The 18,765-nt window shown below is 40.8% G+C and overlaps 1 protein-coding gene across 4 annotated transcripts in view; it reads right to left on the reverse strand.

Annotated features, from left to right (window-relative positions):
* Positions 1 to 308: 308 nt before the first annotated feature.
* The window catches only part of GREB1L (GREB1 like retinoic acid receptor coactivator), a 316,301-nt gene continuing 297,844 nt past the window's right edge, over positions 309 to 18,765 (reverse strand). For 3 of the 4 annotated variants that reach the window (XM_032293228.1, XM_032293226.1, XM_032293227.1), the window contains 8 exons: positions 18,184 to 18,345; positions 17,871 to 18,075; positions 12,349 to 12,514; positions 10,640 to 10,867; positions 9,503 to 9,644; positions 7,736 to 7,936; positions 5,227 to 5,365; positions 309 to 3,475 (listed from right to left, as the gene is read on the reverse strand). In XM_032293228.1, the coding sequence (XP_032149119.1) occupies positions 3,312 to 3,475; positions 5,227 to 5,365; positions 7,736 to 7,936; positions 9,503 to 9,644; positions 10,640 to 10,867; positions 12,349 to 12,514; positions 17,871 to 18,075; positions 18,184 to 18,345 (1,407 nt within the window). In that variant the 3' untranslated portion in view covers positions 309 to 3,311. Of the gene's footprint in view, positions 3,476 to 5,226; positions 5,366 to 7,735; positions 7,937 to 9,502; positions 9,645 to 10,639; positions 10,868 to 12,348; positions 12,515 to 17,870; positions 18,076 to 18,183; positions 18,346 to 18,765 lie in introns of those variants that run through there. The other variant, XR_004273436.1, reaches the window with a different exon arrangement.

An 18,765-nucleotide genomic window follows, 5' to 3' on the forward strand; every position in this document is an offset into this window, starting at 1 on the left:
TGAAGCCAAGGTTTCAGTGTTAGAGCAGTATTCTCCTAGACCCAGAGGAAACTTTAAGGACCAGTTTCCAGTTTCTGTGTCTAAAGAGAAGCTTGAGGAATGTTTGTTCCTGGATGTTGTTCCAGGCCTAAGTAGTTAAATGTGATGTTGCAGCAGTCAGAGTTTCAGTCTTTTCAAGGCAGCTGCTTTGGAATGCATAGTGGAACACCAGTAGTCTTTGCTTTCCTCTGAAAGTCTATCATTATACTTACTGCCCTTCCTGAGGGCCCTTTGGCCTAGAAGATTGTTTTCATGGATTCTCTGTCAAATTCTTTTAATTTACTATACTTTATTAATAGATTGAAAGCCATTTTTCTGGACAGCAAAGTTATTCCCAAAAGTTCACCAAGCAACTTTTAAGAAGATAGAGTTCATACTACAATAACATTGTCTTCATACTACATAGTTCTAGCAGCTTTTGCAAAGTTCTCAAAAAGTTTGAGCAGTTTAAACTAGAGATTAACAATAACACCTTGTATCATACCACATAGTTCTAGCGACCCAAAGTTCTGTTTCCAAAAGGACATCAAAGTGAGTATAGCTGCAATTTGTCAAATAAAAGATTGGGATCTACTGTGTGTATTTTCAACATCTTTTCTTAGAGTTGTCCTAAAAAGGCTGGAAGTCACATTATAGGTTGGATATTGCCAGAGTCAGGGAGCTTGTTTTCTTAACATGCCAGAAAATTAAAAAATAACTTTTTGGAGGGGGTGGGAGATAACTTTAATACATTCACCAAATTAAAGGACAGAAACATACAGTAGACACAACTTATGACAATTTTGAATCATTAACAAAATGTGAGGTAGAATGACTAGTGAAATTCACCAAATTTTAGTTAAGAAAATTTTACAGTAATAAAGTAACGCAGGTATCCTCTTTTCTAAAAATCAAAAAAAGCAATTGCATAAATTACAGCCAAAAAAAAATTGACTACAACAATTCTAGCTTTTAGTTTACATTCAGTATTAACCTGTGTGAACTGTCATACATGCTGAGGTTCAGCTGGTCTATAGGTGAGTTACTGTGTGGACTTAGTGAATCCATTCATCCCACATCAGTGTCCTAAGGGCTTGCAAAGCTTAAAGCTGAACACACAAGGATATATATGCACACATATCATGGTGTCCTGTGTTTGTGCAACTTTATCCTTAAAGAAGGACCTAACATTCTCTGAAGAATTGTACTGGTAAGATGATTTTAAAAGATCCAAACCTTAGTAAGATAGGCTTTGAAAAGAAAATAGGTCAATTTCTCTATGATGATAAGGGTGATGGTCTTTTGGCTTTGTTCTGGCATATCTCTTCCACAGAGTTAAATAATATTTAAGAACTCATAATAATTTCAATTTTCAGAGTGCAGCCCTAATACCTGCATCTGATGTAACTACTTAAAAAAAAAATGATTTAGACTATGAAGTCATAAAGCCAGAAGAAACCCTGAGAGGCCATCTACCCCAGGTACAATTGTTTTAGAATTATTTCAAGTATTTTATTTGCCCTATGTAGTTAATGTTATTGGAGTATTGCACAGACAGTGGGTTTCTTGATATTTGCATTAGGCCCTTTCAACAAAACAGGAACAAGTGAAATACATTCATACTTAAACCAAACTGCTTCAAAACATACCTCTTTACCAAAAATTCCGCTGTACTAAAATTAAGGAGTATTTTTTTAAAGCATATATAAGGCAGGTCTTCTTTAAAGGACAATTAAAAATGGGGTTAAAAGGAATTGTTGACTTCAAAATACAGTTAAAGCATAAGTAGCTATATTAAAACCAAGAGATCTACAAACCATTTTTAGTCTAATACATTCCATTTTTTCACTAGCTGTAAACTCCTTGTTATAAGATAATAAAGCTGGTCAATTAACATTTTTTGTTCTAAGTAAATGCAGGCTTAGTAGGCCCCTCAGTAGTTTCAGGTCACAAACAAGATGGATTCAAGTAAAAATGACCATTTTAAGTAGGATAAAATAGTAAATATGGGCTGAGAAAACTCAAGAGATTGTACAGTGTTGAGAACTGGAATAATTTAAGAGTAAACTTCTAAGAGAGTTTGTCTAGAACGTTTTCTAAAAATAATGTTTTTGATTAAAATATTAGAGAAATCTGTAGAAACATGCCTTCCACTGCTGATACTAGACAAACACCCCCTGCTGATTTTAATGAGTCAAGAAGACTCTTAATGGAGTCTTCCTTACTCCTTACAGGAGTCACTGGTAGGATTAAGTAAAACACTTCTCTTTCTATGGCTCAGTTTCCCAGTTCAGCAATTTCTGTGGTGGTGTCAGTGTAAGGTGGTAATATTGAGTGCATCTTTTAAAGGAAGCTTTGCTTGAGTCCCTGAAAGAAAGAAAACTACTTCCACTCTGCAACAGAACCTCAGCCTGACATTTAGGTTTGCTGGTGCCAACTGCTTAATTCCAACAAAACAGGGTGGGTGCAGGTTACCTTCTGAAAACTTAACTCACACAACTGACTTAATCAGGTTCTTTTGCACAAGATTAATCGCTGTTCCATTGTCTCTTAGGTAAGATATTCTTAAAGCCTGGAAACATGTTTAAAGAATGGGAAAAGCAAAGGAATTAGGCTAGGAGAAGATGCATAAATGCACACAGTGCCTGCTCTGCATTTACTGATTTGTTTGTTCAGTTTAAATAGTAAACTTTGAACTCCTGTGGAAATTTTGCCAAAAGTTTCAATACATAGAAGATTATAAATCTTAAACTAACACTGCACAGAGAAAGACATAGCTACTGCTTTTTTTTAAATACAAATATCATCTACATTCTATCATTTCAAACCCCTGAGTAATACTGTACCAAAGTACAGATCTGAAGAGAAACTGAGGGTTCAGGCCTCAAACGTTAATCTTCAATTAATTCCACACCAATGGCATGAGTCTCCTGTAACACATTCAGGGTAGTTAATGCTGACAGTCAGTTTCCCCCTAACATAATGTAATAGAAAAAATAATGCAGACTCCATATTCACTCTCCAAAGTATATCCTCCTCAGGATCCCATGGGCAGACCATATCTTCAGTAATTGCATAACTGCCTAGGGGAGTTTACCTGAATTTAAGGGTCCAATTAAGAGTGGTATCCCCAAAGACCTGGGTCAGATTTGGGGAGTTCTTTGGAGAATTTAGACAAATATGTTGCACTTTGCTCCACAGTGATTGTACTTTAAAGGAAAAAAAAAATCCCAAATTGTTTCTGTCCCACCCCACCTAGGCATCATTTTGCTGTTTTTGGTCTCTTCAAAAGCTCATACATGACGTCCAGTAAGAAAGTAGAGAGGCTTGTCATCACTGCTATTAGCAGTTTGAAACTCGTCCCGGAGGCGGAACTGCCACTCATCTTCTAGCTCTAAGCGGACAATTGTTTGGCGCAAGGAACTTCTGTCTTGGCAGATGACACACAGGGTAGCACCTTCAGAAAACAAGACAGAAATATGTCTTAGGCTCAGGGATTGAGAACTTTACTGTCTCTGATTATATTTCCTGAGCTAAGACATCTGAGAACCAACAGGTAGGTCAACAGATGGATAAGTAATTTATGAGAATTGTTTAATTTTAATATTTGAGTAAGTAGTTTTACAAATTCAGTAATTTTTTAAAGAGTACAAAGTAATCTTCCAGCTACATTCCCTCTTCTCTGCGATAACTAATGTATTTCTCATGTGTTCCTCCTAGGTTAGGGTTTCTGAACCTCAGCATTAGTGTACTTGGATTAATTCTTTGTTGTGGGACTGTTCTGTGTCTTTTTTTTTTTTTTTTTTAAGAGACAGAGTCTCACTCTGTCGCCCAGGCTGGAGTGCAGTGGCACAATCTCAGCTCATTGCAACCTCTGCCTCCAGGCTTCAAGCAATTCACCTGCCTCAGCCTCCCAAGTAGCTGGGAGTACAGGCACACACCGCCATGCCTGGCTAATTTTTTGTATTTTAGAAGAGACGGGGTTTCACCGTGTTGCCCAGGCTGGTCTCGAACTCCTGAGCTCAGGCAATCCACCTGCCTCAGCCTTCCAAAGTGCTGGGATTACAGGCGTAAGCCACAGTGGTTGGCCTTGTTCTAAATCTTGTTGGATGTTTAGAACCTAAACATCCAGCAATCTTGGCTTCTGCCCACTAGGTGCCAGCAAGCAGCAGCCCCATTATAACAATCAGAAGTGTCTCTGTCCCCTGGGAGGCAAAATCTACCCCTTCCTCACCCCCAGTAAGAACCACTGTGTCAGAAATACTTAATACATAAATAAATCCACAGTCCCCCTACATCCCCGCTCCCTGTTCTTATGCTGTACAGTGTTCTGAACCTCACTTTTTTTGCTGATCTCAAAGGTCATTTTATCAGGATTATTTGTGATGTTTAATATTAGTTTGTTCTTAGGCTAGTCTCTTTATATTGTGCATACCTATTGAAACAACTGTTTTTTTCTTTTCTTTTTTGAGATAGGATGTCACCCAGGCTGGAGTGCAGCAGCACAATATTGGCTCACTGCAACCTCCACCTCCTGGGCCCAAGTTCCTCTCACCTAAGCCTCCTGACGTGGCACTACAGGTGTCTTCCACTGTGCCTGGCTAGTTTTTGTATTTTTTGTAAAGGCAGGGTTTTGCCAGGTTGTCCAGGCTGGTTTTGAACTCCTGAGCTTGAGCTCAGATGATCTGCCTGCCTCAGCCTCGGCGGCCTCCCAAAGTGCTGGGATTACAGGTGTGAGCCACCACACCTGGCCCATGGTTTCTGTATCAGAATCACAACTAAGGGTTTGTTTATGTCTAGGGATGCAATTATACAAAATTATTGCAGTTGCTTCCTGCCCCAGGCAATATGTTAGAGTCAGTAGAATGTATATAGTTATATACATATATAGACTCATTAACCCGATATCTATTAAAATTAAATTATATGAGAAGTGTTATGTATTCTTGCAGTACATCGTTCCTTTCTAAACAGTGGCAAAAACCTATTTAATATGGTCACAAATTTGGCTATTCATCTGCATTTAGTCTTAGGATAACAATGACTTGATTCCCTCCCCAACCCCCAACTAGTGGCCCTAATTTTAAAAGCAGGATGTTCAAATTATTGGTAAAAATCGTGTTCAAGTGCTTTTAAAAAATATGTTTATCTTCTGTATTTGGCTCAGTGGGAACCAATAGCAATTGCAAGATACTAAATTTGACTTACCTTTTAGAAATTTAAAGTTCTTAAGAAGATCAGCACCTACAAAAGAGTCACAGAGGTACAAAAGGAGTCCACTGAAAAACACCCCTTCACAATTGACATTGCTGGAGTGGGGTCTGGAGCTGATGTAGCATATGGCCACCTGAAATCATCAAGCAGAAATAGTGTGGGCATTTCAAGAGCAAGCAAAATATCTGCAGGTCAGCAGAATGAGTCAGTACTTTTCTTTTTGTCTATTCAAGGGTAAGGTAAAGGAGATGAGTTTTTTCCAGTGCTAACTTAAATGGCTTAGTTAGTTAAGCTTTGCAACCTCTTTTATTTAGCATGCCAATTGTTAACCTGTTTAAGGCTTCTCTTATTTTTCATAATAAAGGATTATTAGGAAATAAATTAGAAACAAGCTCTTTCATTTAAAAGTCTTTATAAAATTTTTAAAACTACCTTCCACAAAAAGCACACTTAGGAAAGATTAAATGTTTGAATTACCTTATTGGTGAGAATAAAAAAATATTTTTGATCAGCTTTCTATTTAGATATACTTAAATTTTCAATTGGATGGAAGCTTAAGACGGTACATGGGCTGGGCATGGTGGCTCACACCAGCACTTTGGGAGGCTGAGGCGAGTGGATCACCTGAGGGTCAGGAGTTGGAGACCAGCCTGGCTTACATGGTGAACCCTGTCTCTACTGAAAATACAAAAATAAATTAGCCAGGCATGGTGGCAAGTGCCTATACTCCCTGTTACTCAGGAGGCTGAGGCAAGAGAATCACTTGAACCCAGGAGGCAGAGGTTACAGTGAGCCAAGATCGCACTACCGCACTCCAGCCAGGGCAACGAGTGAACTCCGTCTCAAAAAAAAAAAAGTGCATGAATTTACATTTTTGGTTCTATCTGACTTCTGTGATAAACATGATAACTGCAGAAATTCAGGGAAGTAAGAAAGATAGTTGGGAGTTAGAGCAGCAGAATGACTAAATGCATGAGCCAGTCTGCTTGGGTTCAAATACTGGTTCTTCCATTGAGTAGCCATGGAACAATGAGCAGTTTCCTTCCTTTTACTACACCTCAGTTTCCTCATCTATAGAGATAACAATAGTACTTGTTTCATAGGATGTTTTCTGAATTAAATAACTTAGTATTCGGTAAATGTTAGCTGCTATTAGTAGTAGTACTGAGATTGTGTTAATACCCAGAGCCGTGGACTCTAGGATAGGGGAACTGGAATATCTGGTCAGACATAATCAGTACATAAATACTGTAAAAGATGTTATAAGATCTCATGGGTTTGCGTTCATTTTGTTTTTTTGAGATGGGGTCTCTGTCACTTAGGCTGGAGTGCAGTGGCACAAATCATAGCTCACTGCAACCTTGAACTCCTGGGCTCAAGTGATCTTCCCACCTCAGCCTTTTGAGTAGCTGGGACTACAGGCATGTGCCATCACACCTGGCCAGTTTTAGTTTTTGTAGCGACAGGGTCCATGTCCTCCAGGCTGGTCTCAAACTCCTGGCCTCAAGTGATCCTTGCACCTCAGCCTCCCAAAGTGCTGGGTTACAGGCATGAGCTTCTATGCCTGGCCTTTACATCTGATGGTTTCTTAAGGTTCCTTCTACTTCTAAAATTCTATAATTTATTACCCAATCTACAGTGTAGACAATTGAAACATGAAAATGGGAATGTAAAATGTTTACACTGAAATTTTAAAAATTGGTTTTCAAAATTGAATACAGTTGGACTTCAGTGTTGAGTATGTTTATGGATGTGTATTTTTTTCAATACATACAAAGAAAAGGCCCTGGAAGGAAATAGTATACCAAAATGTTCTTCTAGCAGATGACTTTATGCTTTTATTTTAAAACATTTTTTACAAGGAGTATGTACTACAGTAATCATTTCTAAAGGACAGCTTAGTAGCAGGAGCCTGGAGGTGCAAGTGGCAGTTTTTAAAAAAAAAATTAAAACATGAAGAATTTTAGAAAGAGAAATGAGACCTCTAAAGGCTTCAGGTGGTACACATTTATTTGTTCAGTAATCACTGAGCTCCTTATTTATGTATAAACAATGGCTAAGACATTGTGTGTCTTTGAAGAACTCACACCTTATGAAGAAAATCCCACAAAATTACAGTATAATCTGATGAATGTTAAGAGAGGTGGGAGTAGGCAACTGCTGCCCAAAGTCACTGAGACAGGCTTTTCAGAGGAGCTGATGTCTGAGCTGAGTTGTATATTCCCTGGTTCATTTGTACAGTTAAAACAGTCATGGGGAGGGTTAACTACCATTGCATGTTGTGTGAGCCTTTGCATAAGTGAGTATGCGAAGGGTAGAAATATAGTTCTTGATCTGTATTACTATCTTTAATAAAAGCTCTGGCAAAGGACCAGACTGGCATCTTGATTTATATTTCTCTCTTGTCACAGACTCCTATTTTGCCTCCATTTCAGTTTTCGAACAGCTAAAATGAGAAAGGGACGGATGTAGGTAAGCACAGTATCCCCCACACCCTTTTTACCTCTGGTCCAATGTTAAGGTAGCAGTCAATGGCCAGCACAGGACTCTTGAAGTTACAGATGGCTTTGGGGAAGAGTTTATATGAGGCGTGCTGAAGGAATTTCTCCAGGAGAAACTGTGCAGGGGCTGCCAGTAGTGTGTGTTCACTGTCAGGAGCACAGATGTATTGAAGTGGCAAGATGGGTGCTAAGTTCTCTGACACCTGAAATCAAAGTCAACATCATGATGGGAAACTTGTCTGTCACTGGATTAAACAGGTGAGGAAACACTGAATTGCATCCTAACAGTCAAATAATAACAGTAGCAGAGTGAGAGATGCTAGGTTCTATGTCAGTCAGGGGTCCTGAAAATTTTTTTCTCGGGAATAGTACAATAGGATTTAGTGCAAGTTATACACAGCAACGACAGAAGAGAACAGGCTTCTTTGAAAGTTACCACATTTAACAGGTACACTGTGAGATCTAATCAGAAGCATTTTACAGTGGTGCTCGGTATGTATGTATGTAATGTATGGGTTAAATCCTATCTATCTCAACACAACCCTACCAAAAAAATGGCAAGGAGGTTTCTAAGCTCCACTGGTAGCACACATGCTGTGAATTATTAGGTTATCAGTAAATCTCTTAGAAAAGGGTAGTAATACAGGTTTTGATCTGTATTACTTTTTTTTTTGAGACAGAGTCTCGTGTTGCACAGGCCTGGAGTGCAGTGGCACAATCTTGGTTCACTGCAAACTTCTGCCTCCCAGGATCAAGTGATTCTCCTGTATCAGCCTCCCAAAGAGCTGGAACTACAGACACGTGCCACCATGCCCAACTAGTTTTTGTATTTTTAGTAGAGATGGGGTTTCACCATGTTGGGCCAGGATGGTCTTGATCTCTTCACCTTGTGATCTGCCTCGGCCTCCCAAAGTGTTGGGTTTACAGGCGTGAGCCACCGCGCCCAGCAATATTACTTTTAGGAAAGTTCTAGCAAAGGATCAGACTGGCATCTTGATTTACATATCTCTCATGTATTACATAAAGAATGTAAAAATGTGGCAGGGTGCGGTGGCTGAGGCAAGAATCACTTGAACCTGGGAGGCATAGGTTGCAGTGAGCCAGTCATGCCACTGCAATCCAGCCTGGGCAACACAGTGAGACTCTGCCTCAGAAAAAAAAAGTAAAAATATAAAGTTTGCCATCTTGAAACTGAAGCTTTGATGATTTGTTAAGGCTTAAATCCAAATAAACTTAAGATTTAAGACTGACATCTAAGGTAATTTTGTTGGATTGTCAAATGTTTTGGCTCTAGATGAGTCTCAGTAACAGAAATGAGATTGAGAATTTGACATTAAGAACTCCCTTATGGCCAGGCACAGTGGCTCACATCTGTAATCATAGCACTTTGGGAGGCCAAGGTGGGTGGATCACTTGAGGTCAGGAGTTCAAAACCAGTCTGGCCAACATGGTGAAACCCCATCTCTACTAAAAATACAAAAATTAGCCAGCTGTGGTGGCACGTGCCTATAATCCCAGCTACTCAGGAGGCTGAGGCAGGAGAATTGCTTGAACCCAGGAGGCGGAGGTTGCAGTGAACAAAGATCACACCACTGCACTCCAGCTTAGGGGACAGAGTGAGACTCTGTCTCAAAAAAGAGAACTCCCTTGTGTTATTTCACTTTTCCAATAAAATGGAAAGTGCTTAATGCCAATATCTAATAACAAAGATAATACTAAGATATCATTGTACTTATTTTCAGCATTAGAATCAAGCTTGCAGTACTTACCATGATCTTTGGTTTAATGATAAAGTCCCTTTGCCCGCCAACCTGAACATGTTTCTTCATGAGACTGAAGCTATTAAAGCGGCAGATGAGCAGGCCACTACTGTTGGTTCTCAGATTAAAGTCAACATCTTCACAGAAATACCTAAATTGTAACCATAACAATAGGTTTCTTCGGCTGGCATATCGCAACCATGATAACTATACACAGAGAGATAAATGTGTAGCAAGATATTGGGAGCCTAAAATAACTATGCTTTTGTGGAGCTGGCCCTCAACATTCCAAGTCGTCTATGTTGAGAACGAAATCATGTACATGGCACCTAGAGAACGAGGCCTTTAGGCTCTGAGAAGTCAGCTTGCTGCTCCATTTCTGTACGACCTTGAAAAACTCAGCCTTTCTCAGAAAGGAAGTGAGATGATCTTTGTCCCAGATATGTCACAGGTTTGAGATATCCCTATGCAAAAACAGGACTATAATCCTATTTGATACACTCTGACAGAATAGGAATGCAGAGGTGCTCCCAGTTTTAAAATTCTGGCTACAAACAGGATGAAGCCTCTGTCAAATTTAAAACAGAAGTGAAAGCAGCAGCTATTCTGTAACTGCAAGGTTGGCGTAAGAAGGATTTTATGGTCCCTAACTTCTTGCTTGGCCCTCTCAGGTTTTGTAGGAACCTGGACATTATTTGGGAGGCAAGGCCATGGTTAGCCTGCTCATACTCATCTGCTGCCTTTTCCCTACAGGACCCAAATCCCTGAGTCCTACTAACTACTAATATTCAGGAAAAGTGATTTCCTTCTGAGTTTTGAGGGTGAAGGCGGGCTTAGTCTTAGATGTTTATGGGTCCACATACTAACTTGAGTCAACAGTTATTGTGTCTGTCTTAGTTCTTGTTGAATAATGAGATGGCTAAAGTGTTTTCTTCAAGTATTTCATACTGTAACCCCTATTAAGGTCTAGGTCAGTTGGTGATAAAGGGGCACACATTGGGGCTTGTGATCACCCTTTCTCCTTGCCCACATAAAGGGTAAGATTCTCAATTGAAGACATAGGAATAAAAGTATTACAGAGGGTAGAGCTGAGCAGAAGCAATCAGTAGATGCCAGGATTACCTGTGTCCATGAGGCCTGACTTACCTGTTGAAGTCATACTGTACATTCTGAGTCAAGTCTATGTTGAGGAGAAGGAAATCATGCACATGGCACCTAGAGAACGGGGCTTTTAGGCTCTGAGAAGTCAGTTTGCTATTCCATTTCTGTATGCCCAAGATTGCGTAGTGGACAATTTTTGGTGTGGCTTCAATGTGCTGCAAGACAGTCTTCAAGGACACATTCTTACTGGAAACTCCTACTTCCATGGGCTGGCTATGAAATATAGTTTATATAAGATGTCAATAAATATTACAGAAGAGAGGATCATTTGTGGAGTGTCTACACACTATTATACACCACTAATACCCTCAAGGATAATTAATAATTAACTGATTTACTTTGTATTAGCAAATGGAGAAGAATGTCAAGCCCAGTTTTCACACTTCCTGTCATTATTTAAAAAGCTGCCTTTTGGAGCTGGGGCTTACCATTTTAGGGCAGAGAAAGAAATCTGGCCCCTGTGTCAGAGTGCACAATGAATAAAGAGTTGCCAAAGAAGAGGTAGCCAGAGGCTGGAAGCATAGAATTATCCTTCCAAGTTCTGGTAATTGTGTATAGTAAGGTATATTTGAAAATTTCACTGGCTTCAAATCCAAAATAGAAACAAGGACACAAAATCACAATGTTGATCTGGGAGAGGCTTAAAGATCCCCTGGCATAGTGTTGCAATGGGTGTGTTACTGAATTTTGGGAGTTTATTGTGTAGGACTTTTTAAAAACGTTTGGCATTCTCTGGTACTCGTAAGATGCTCTTGACCAGCACCCCCTAGCACTGTGAGGTGGCACTAACCCAGGAAGAGAACCACTGATTTTGGCCCAGGTGTAATTTTACCAGTGACGGACTTGAGAGAGGGAGAGGTGAGATGACTTTCCTTTTTCATACAGACAGTTAAGATGCATGACTGGGTGTGGTGGCTCACACCTGTAATCCCAACACTTTGGGAGGCTGAGGCAGGAAGATTGCTTGAGCCCAAGAGTTCAACACCAGACTGGGCAACATGGTGAGACTATCTCTCTACAAAAAATTATAAACAAAAAACAGCTGGGCTAAAAAAAACCAGGTCTCCAGATTTGAGATGTCAACAGTCTTTCTACATAAATCATAGTGTCTCAACAGACTGTTTTTTTAAGACACAGTCTCGCTCTGTCACCCAGGTTGAAGTGCAGTGGCACAATCTCAGCTCACTGCAACCTCTGCCTCTTGGGTTCAAGTTATCCCCGTGCCTCAGCGCTACAGGCACATGCCACCATACCCAGCTTTTTTTTTTTTTTTTTTTTCACTCCCAAAATTGCATTAAGCTAATTTTTGTATTTTTAGTAGGGATGGGATTTTGCCATATTGGCCAGGCTGGTCTAGAACTCCCGGCCTTAACTGATCAGCCTACCTCGGTCTCTTAAAAGTGCTGGAATTATAGGCATGAGCCACCATGCTTGGCTTCAGTAGACTTTAATAGCTAACCAATGCCATGATCCCAGAATGGTCCAGGAATTTAATGGGCTATTGAATGTCTACATAAAAAATTCCTAAGTCACCACAAAATGTTCTAGTGAGAGTGGTTTCATGGTTGACTGTTTTGCTCTGGAAAACTGTCTCTTTCTTATTTATTTCCATATGTAACTGTAGCCAAGAAATGTATTGTCCTGTCTACATATAGCATTGTCATGCTCCCAGAACAGCTTGGAAGTATCACTACCTGGATGGCTCCTGAACACTGTGAATGTTCCATAGGACACACGAATCATCCATCATGACGATGAAAGGCCAGACACACTGGCGTTTAATGCCTAGCTCCTCCAGGCGGTTTCTCTCCAATTCTAGGTTGTGATATGATAGCTCCTTAATGAGGAACCTGGCAGCACCTGGAAGGCAACATAACCACATCTACGTATCCACACATCCCTCACTCAGGCTTGGCTGAAGCCCCACAGGCAGCTATAGTCTCTCCACAGAATGCCTGTTCACATGGCAACCATGCAGGGTGGGAGCCAATCAAATGTTCAGAGCATTGGCTCTCAAATCAGTGTATGTAACAGTTACTGGTGAATCACTTTTAAATGTAGATTCTTGGAGCCCATTACCAGAGCTGTATTTGAGTAAGTCTGGTTGGCCAAAAGCCGGAGATATCTTTGAGGATACAAATGATATGAACCATGCTTGGAGAGTATTACAAGAATCCAGTTTCCCTCATAGGACAAAGGAATCCCCATCTAGGAAATGCTATTACTGTTTACTTCCTTGAAGCATGACAAGAGGCTCTCTCAGACTTGGAAGCAGCCACTCACATGTCCTGTACTAGGTAGTTAACTGGGCTGCAGTGAGTGGGATGCCAGTTCCACTGATATATCCCCTGCTTTAGAATACTTCTAGGAAACAGCAGCATCTTCTCTGAAGACGATTCTGGAAATGGGCACCCTTTTTCTAGAACTGCCTTTTGCAAGAGGCAATATGGTATAGAGATTAAGAGAATAGACAGGAGCCAATCTGTCTGATTTTGAATCCTAATTCTACCACTTTCTAGCCATGTGACCCTGAACAAATTAAACCCATTGTGCCTTGGCTTCCCCACCTCCGAGAAGACAATAATAATGGCAATCTCATAGGGTTGCTGTATGATGCTCAGGATAGCACCTCGCATCCTCTGAGTACTCAGTGAGGTTAGCAATTATCAAGATGATGATAGGAATCAGCCAAATTTTATAAGTGGGCCACCCTAAAATGAAACAAAATGTAGGTGATAATGAAATGGAATAATCAAAGCAGTGTGAATAGATCAAGGCTAAAACTGGGACTTAGTAAAATCTACCTTTCAAGAACGTGTGTAATCGTTTGCATTCTCAATAAGGGCCATATATCAAAAGCCCACAGCTAACATCATCATAGTCAATGGCGAAAGACTGAAAGCTTTTCCAAAACTGAGTTCAGGAACAAGACAAAGATGCCAGTTTTACCATTTCTATTTAATATGGTACTGGAATTCACAGGCAGAGAAATTAAGCAAGTAAAAGAAAAGGTAACCAAATAGGAAGGAATTAAAATTGATCTCTATTCCCAGGCAACATATACACAGAAAACTAAAAATTCCACCAAAAATCCCCTTTAGAATGAATATGTGAATTCAGCAGAGATGCAGGTGCAAAATCAACACCAATATCAGTTGCATTTGAATACCTCAGCCATGAACAATCTAAGAAAATTAAGAGTTCATTTACAATAGCATCAAAAGACAGACGTAGGAATCAACTAAGAAGGCAAAAGACTTCTACAGTGAAAAGTACAAAGCATTGATGAAGGAAATTAAGGAAGACACCAGTAAATGGAAAGACATCCTGTGTTTATGGATTGGAAGACTTGATATTAAATGTCAATACTACCCAAAGTAATCCATAGACTTAATGTAGTCCCTATCAAGATCCCAAGGACTTTGGAAACATAGAAAAATCCATCCTGTGATTCATCCAGTATTTCAGGGGACCCCAAATAGCCAAAACAATTTTAAAAGAGAGGTAAAGTTAGAGGTCTCATACTTCCTGATTTCAGAACTTTCTACAAAGCTATAGTAATCAAAATAGTGTGGACCAGGTGCAGTGGCTCACACCTATAATCCCAGCACTTTGGGAGGCCAAGGTGGGTGGATCACTTGAGGTCAGGAGGTCGAGACTAGCCTGGCCAACATGGTGAAACACCATCTCTACTAAAAATAAGATTAAAAAAAAAAAAAAAAGCTGGGTGTGGTGGCGGCACCCGTAATCCCAGCTACTCAGGGGACTGAGGCAGGAGAATTACCTGAACCAGGGAGGTGGAGGTTGCAGTGAGCCAAAATCGCCCATTGCACTCCAGCCTGGGCAACGAGTGAAACGCCACCTAAAAAAAAAAAAAAAAAAAAAAAAAAAGGTGCTGGGAAAACCTGATAGTCACATGGAAAAGAATGAAGACCCTATACAAAATTAACTCAAAATGGATCAAAGACCTACACATAAAAGCTAGAAATATAAATCATTTAAAAGAAAACATAGGGGAAGGCCTTGTGACATTGAATTTGGCAGTGATCTCTTACATATGATACCAAAGCTAAGAAAAATAGACAAACTAGACTTCATCAAATAACAGAGTAAAAGGCAATCCAGCAATCCATGGAATGGGAGAAAATCCTTTTTTTTTTTTTTTTTTTTTTTTGGTTGGGGTTTTCTCGTTTCTTATGCTGGAGCGCAATGGTACGATTTTGGCTCACCACAACCTCCACCTCCCGGGTTCAAGCAATTCTCCTGCCTCAGCCTCCTGAGTAGCTGGGGTTACAGGCATGTGCCACCATCCCTGGCTAATTCTGTATCTTTAATAGAGACAAGGTTTCTCCATGTTGGTCAGGCTGGTCTCAAACTCCTGACGTCAGGTGTTCTGCCTGCCTCGGCCTCTTAAAACGCTGGGATTACAGGCATGAGCCACCATTGGAAGAACATCTTTTCAAAGAGTATATCTGATAAGGGGTTAATACCCAGAATATATATTTTTAAAAACCGCTACAACTCTACAACAACAAAATAATTTAGTTGAAAAATCAACAAACAACTTTAGAGACAAGTCTTCAAAGAAGATATACAGATGGCTAACACACACACAAAAAGATGTTCAATATTATTAATCTTTAGGGGAATGTAAATCAGTATCACAATGCAAAACGCCTCAAAAAAAAAAAAGTGTTGGTGAGGATGTGAATAAATTGGAATCCCTGTGCACTGTTGGTGGGAAGGTAAAATGCTGGAAGCCACTATGGAAAACAGTATGGTGATTCTTCAGAAAGTTAAAAATAGAATTACCATATGATCCAGCAATCTAACTTCTAGATATATGCCCAGAACAATTGAAAGAAGGGTCTCAGATATGTGTATACTTGTGTTCATAAAAGCATGATGCACAACAGCCACAAGGTGGGAGCAGCCCAAGTGTCCAGTGACAGATGAATGGATGAACTAAATGTAGCAGATACATGAATGGAATATTATTCAGCCTTTAAGAAGGAAGGGAATTGTAACACATGCTACAACATGGATGAACTTTGAGGACATGCTAAGTGAGATAAACCAGTCAGTCACAAAAGGACAAATACTGTATCATTCCATTGATATGAGGCACTTATAGAAAGTAGAATGGTGGTTGCCAGGTGCCGAGGGGAGGTAGAGAATGAGCAGTTGTTTAATGGGTATAGAGTTTCAGTTTTACAAGATGAAAAGAGTTCTAGAAATTGGTCTCATAACAATGAGAATGTACTTAACACTTCTGAATTTTTAACACTTTAGAAATCATTAAGGCAGTAAATTTTTTTTTTTTTTTTTTTGAGACAGAATTTCGCTCTTCTTATCCAGGCTAGAGTGCAGTAGCGTGATCCCGGCTCATTGCCACCTCCACCTCACGGGTTCAAGTGATTCTCTTGTCTCAGCCTCTCAAGTAGCTGGGATTACAGGCGTGCACCACCATGCCCAGCTATTTTTTTTTTTTTTAAATAGAGATGGGATTTCACCATGTTGGCCAGGCTAGTCTCGAACTCCTGACCTCAGGTGATCCACCTGCCTTGGCCTCCCGAAGTGCTGGGATTACAGGCATAAGCCACTGCACTCAGCCAAGGCAGTAAATTTTATGTTGTGATTTTTACCAAAAATAAAAACGTTTGCATATTTCATTTGCATATGTGTGTTGGCTTCTTTCTCCCCAGATTATTGCAAAAATGGCAAAACTGTACTAAACAGTTTGGTCAGATCTAGGATGAGAAAACTTTCTCCTAAGGATCAGTCGGCACACACAAGGTCATATTCATATAGCAAAAGGCTTCGGTTAGTATGAGTTTAAGTGGTTTTGGGGAGGCTGAAGGAACAGAAATATACAGAAGCCTTATTAATTCACTTGATACAAAGTGATAAACAAAATAAAATTATATTCAAAATAAAACCATTTTTTAAAATATTTTAAGCTTGGCCGGGTGTGGTGACTCACACCTGTTATCCTAGCACTTTGGGAGGCTGCGGCAGGCAGATCATGAGGTCAGGAGTTTGAGACCAGCCTGGCCAGCATGGTGAAACCCTGGCTCTACTAAAAATACAAAACTAGCCAGGCCTGGTGGTGCGCACCTGTAGTCCCAACTACTTGGGAGGCTGAGGCAGGAGAATCTCTTGAACCAGGGAGGTGGAGGTTGCTGTGAGCTGAGATTGTGCCATTGCACTCCAGCCTGGGTGACAGAGCAAGACTCTGTCTCAAAAAAATAAATAAATAAAGTATTTTAAGCCCATATTAAGGCTGTTTGAAGCTGAAGGACATGAAAAGGCATAGAAAGGAACAAGAAATGGAGAGATCTCAGAAGGAAGGGAGACAGATGAACAGAGAGCAAAAGGAAGAGGCAGAAGCTAAGTGGGGAGACAGTGGAGAAAGAGGTGAACCTGAAGAGAAGAAGCGTGGGTTCAAGAAAACTACTCAGCTCTTACCTGCCCTCCAGTCCAACTCTAGGCTGGGTGTTATTAATTCCCTTTAAAATGGGAAAAGCATTTCCTGACTTGGTACTGAGGCACCCACAGAAGCAGATGGGCAAAACTGTTTAGAACCACAGCCCAAGACGTGTCCACAAGAGCACAGCTCTAAATGGATTCAGTTAGAGATTTCCTGCCTGAGAAAGGAAAACTAAGGCTTTCTGACATCTCCAGTCCCCACTGCTCTGTCATACATACAACAAGCATTGGCCTCTTAAAAAATCTGCACATCGCTCTTAAAGGGGAAAGCAGGAAGACTTCTTTGAGGCACATGTCTGTGTCAGAGGCAGTAATGATGCTTTCAGCTCCCTGGTTGTACAGTAGCCCCCTAGAACTTCCTATATGCCTTAAAGATAAGATGACCCAGGGGCTCCTCCCAATCTGGGTGAACCACTAACTCTGCCTCACAGTTACATTCCTCCTCCAGAGTGCTCAGCCCAGGAACATTTGCAGCCTACACAGGGAAGAATCACAAATCCCAGGGTGCTCAGTACACCAGTAACTTCTTCCTTAATTACCAGTCCTCAGAGTTAATTCTGCAAAACTGCAGATAAGGGGAAAAAGAAAACTCAAATTCAAGGAAGAGTGGTGAGGAGGACAGGACAATTTCCAGAGGCAGGGGACTCTTTGGAAGTTTCATGGCAGGGGAATGGAGCTCAGTTTATCTTTGCCGCTTTTCTCCCCATCCCCGGGGGGGGGCCCTTACCCACGCCTGCATTATTGAACATGCCAGGAAGCACCAGCATGATGTGGTTGGGCCAGTACTTGCGGTACAGAGGCATCTCATATTCTTTGACCACCAGAAGGTGAAGGTGGTTGATGCCCTCCATGGCGTGGAAAAGGTTTAGGAGTCCGTGCTCATGTCGACCGCTGGAAGGAGTGAAAATAGGGCTCTTGACTGCATTCAAATTCTGCCAAAAGGGAAAAAACAGACCACAAGGGGAAATTAAAGCCTCTAGATTGCGGATGCTTAGAGAACTAGATCTGGGTTATCTGGTAGTCCAGATGCTCTCACCCACCTTGTCTGAAACCAGGGGCAGCCGCATGCTCTCCAGGTGCTTGCCCTGCTTGCTGAAGACAAAATGACTCTCTTTGGATTTCGGAATGATGAAATAGAGCTGAACCTCTTCTCCCAGCATAGAAGAAGAGAATGTGAAGGCATGAAGGGTGGAGTCAGACATCTACATTTGCAAAGAAGAAAGGGAGGAAATGTAAGTAAGCCCACAGTTTCCAAACTTCCAGGCCACTCTTTCAGGTTCTTATTAAGAGAGGGAAACTAACATGAACTGGTAAATGCCACCAGACCAGGCTGTGAGCAGCAACGTCTAGAGGGTTGGTAAGGCAAACACTTCATCATTTAGGAGCTGCCACTGACAGGAGAGCCTGCCATCTTGCACCTACATAGCCTCAATGGGAGAAGTACTTGTTGCCTGGCACTGTCTGCATTCTTTATGCTCTCAGAGCCACAACTGCTCCATCTTATGCAGAGGTCAGATATACCTGTGGGATGTCCTGCTCTGTATGCATTCCCAAAGGTCTCCTGTTAATCAGGGGGAAGCACTTCTGCTCTATGCGGGTCAGGTCAAATGAGTATCAGCTTT

This window comes from Sapajus apella, unplaced genomic scaffold, assembly GCF_009761245.1.
Source record: "Sapajus apella isolate SASKATOON/1434 unplaced genomic scaffold, GSC_monkey_1.0 scaffold29, whole genome shotgun sequence".
NCBI lineage: Eukaryota > Metazoa > Chordata > Mammalia > Primates > Cebidae > Sapajus > Sapajus apella.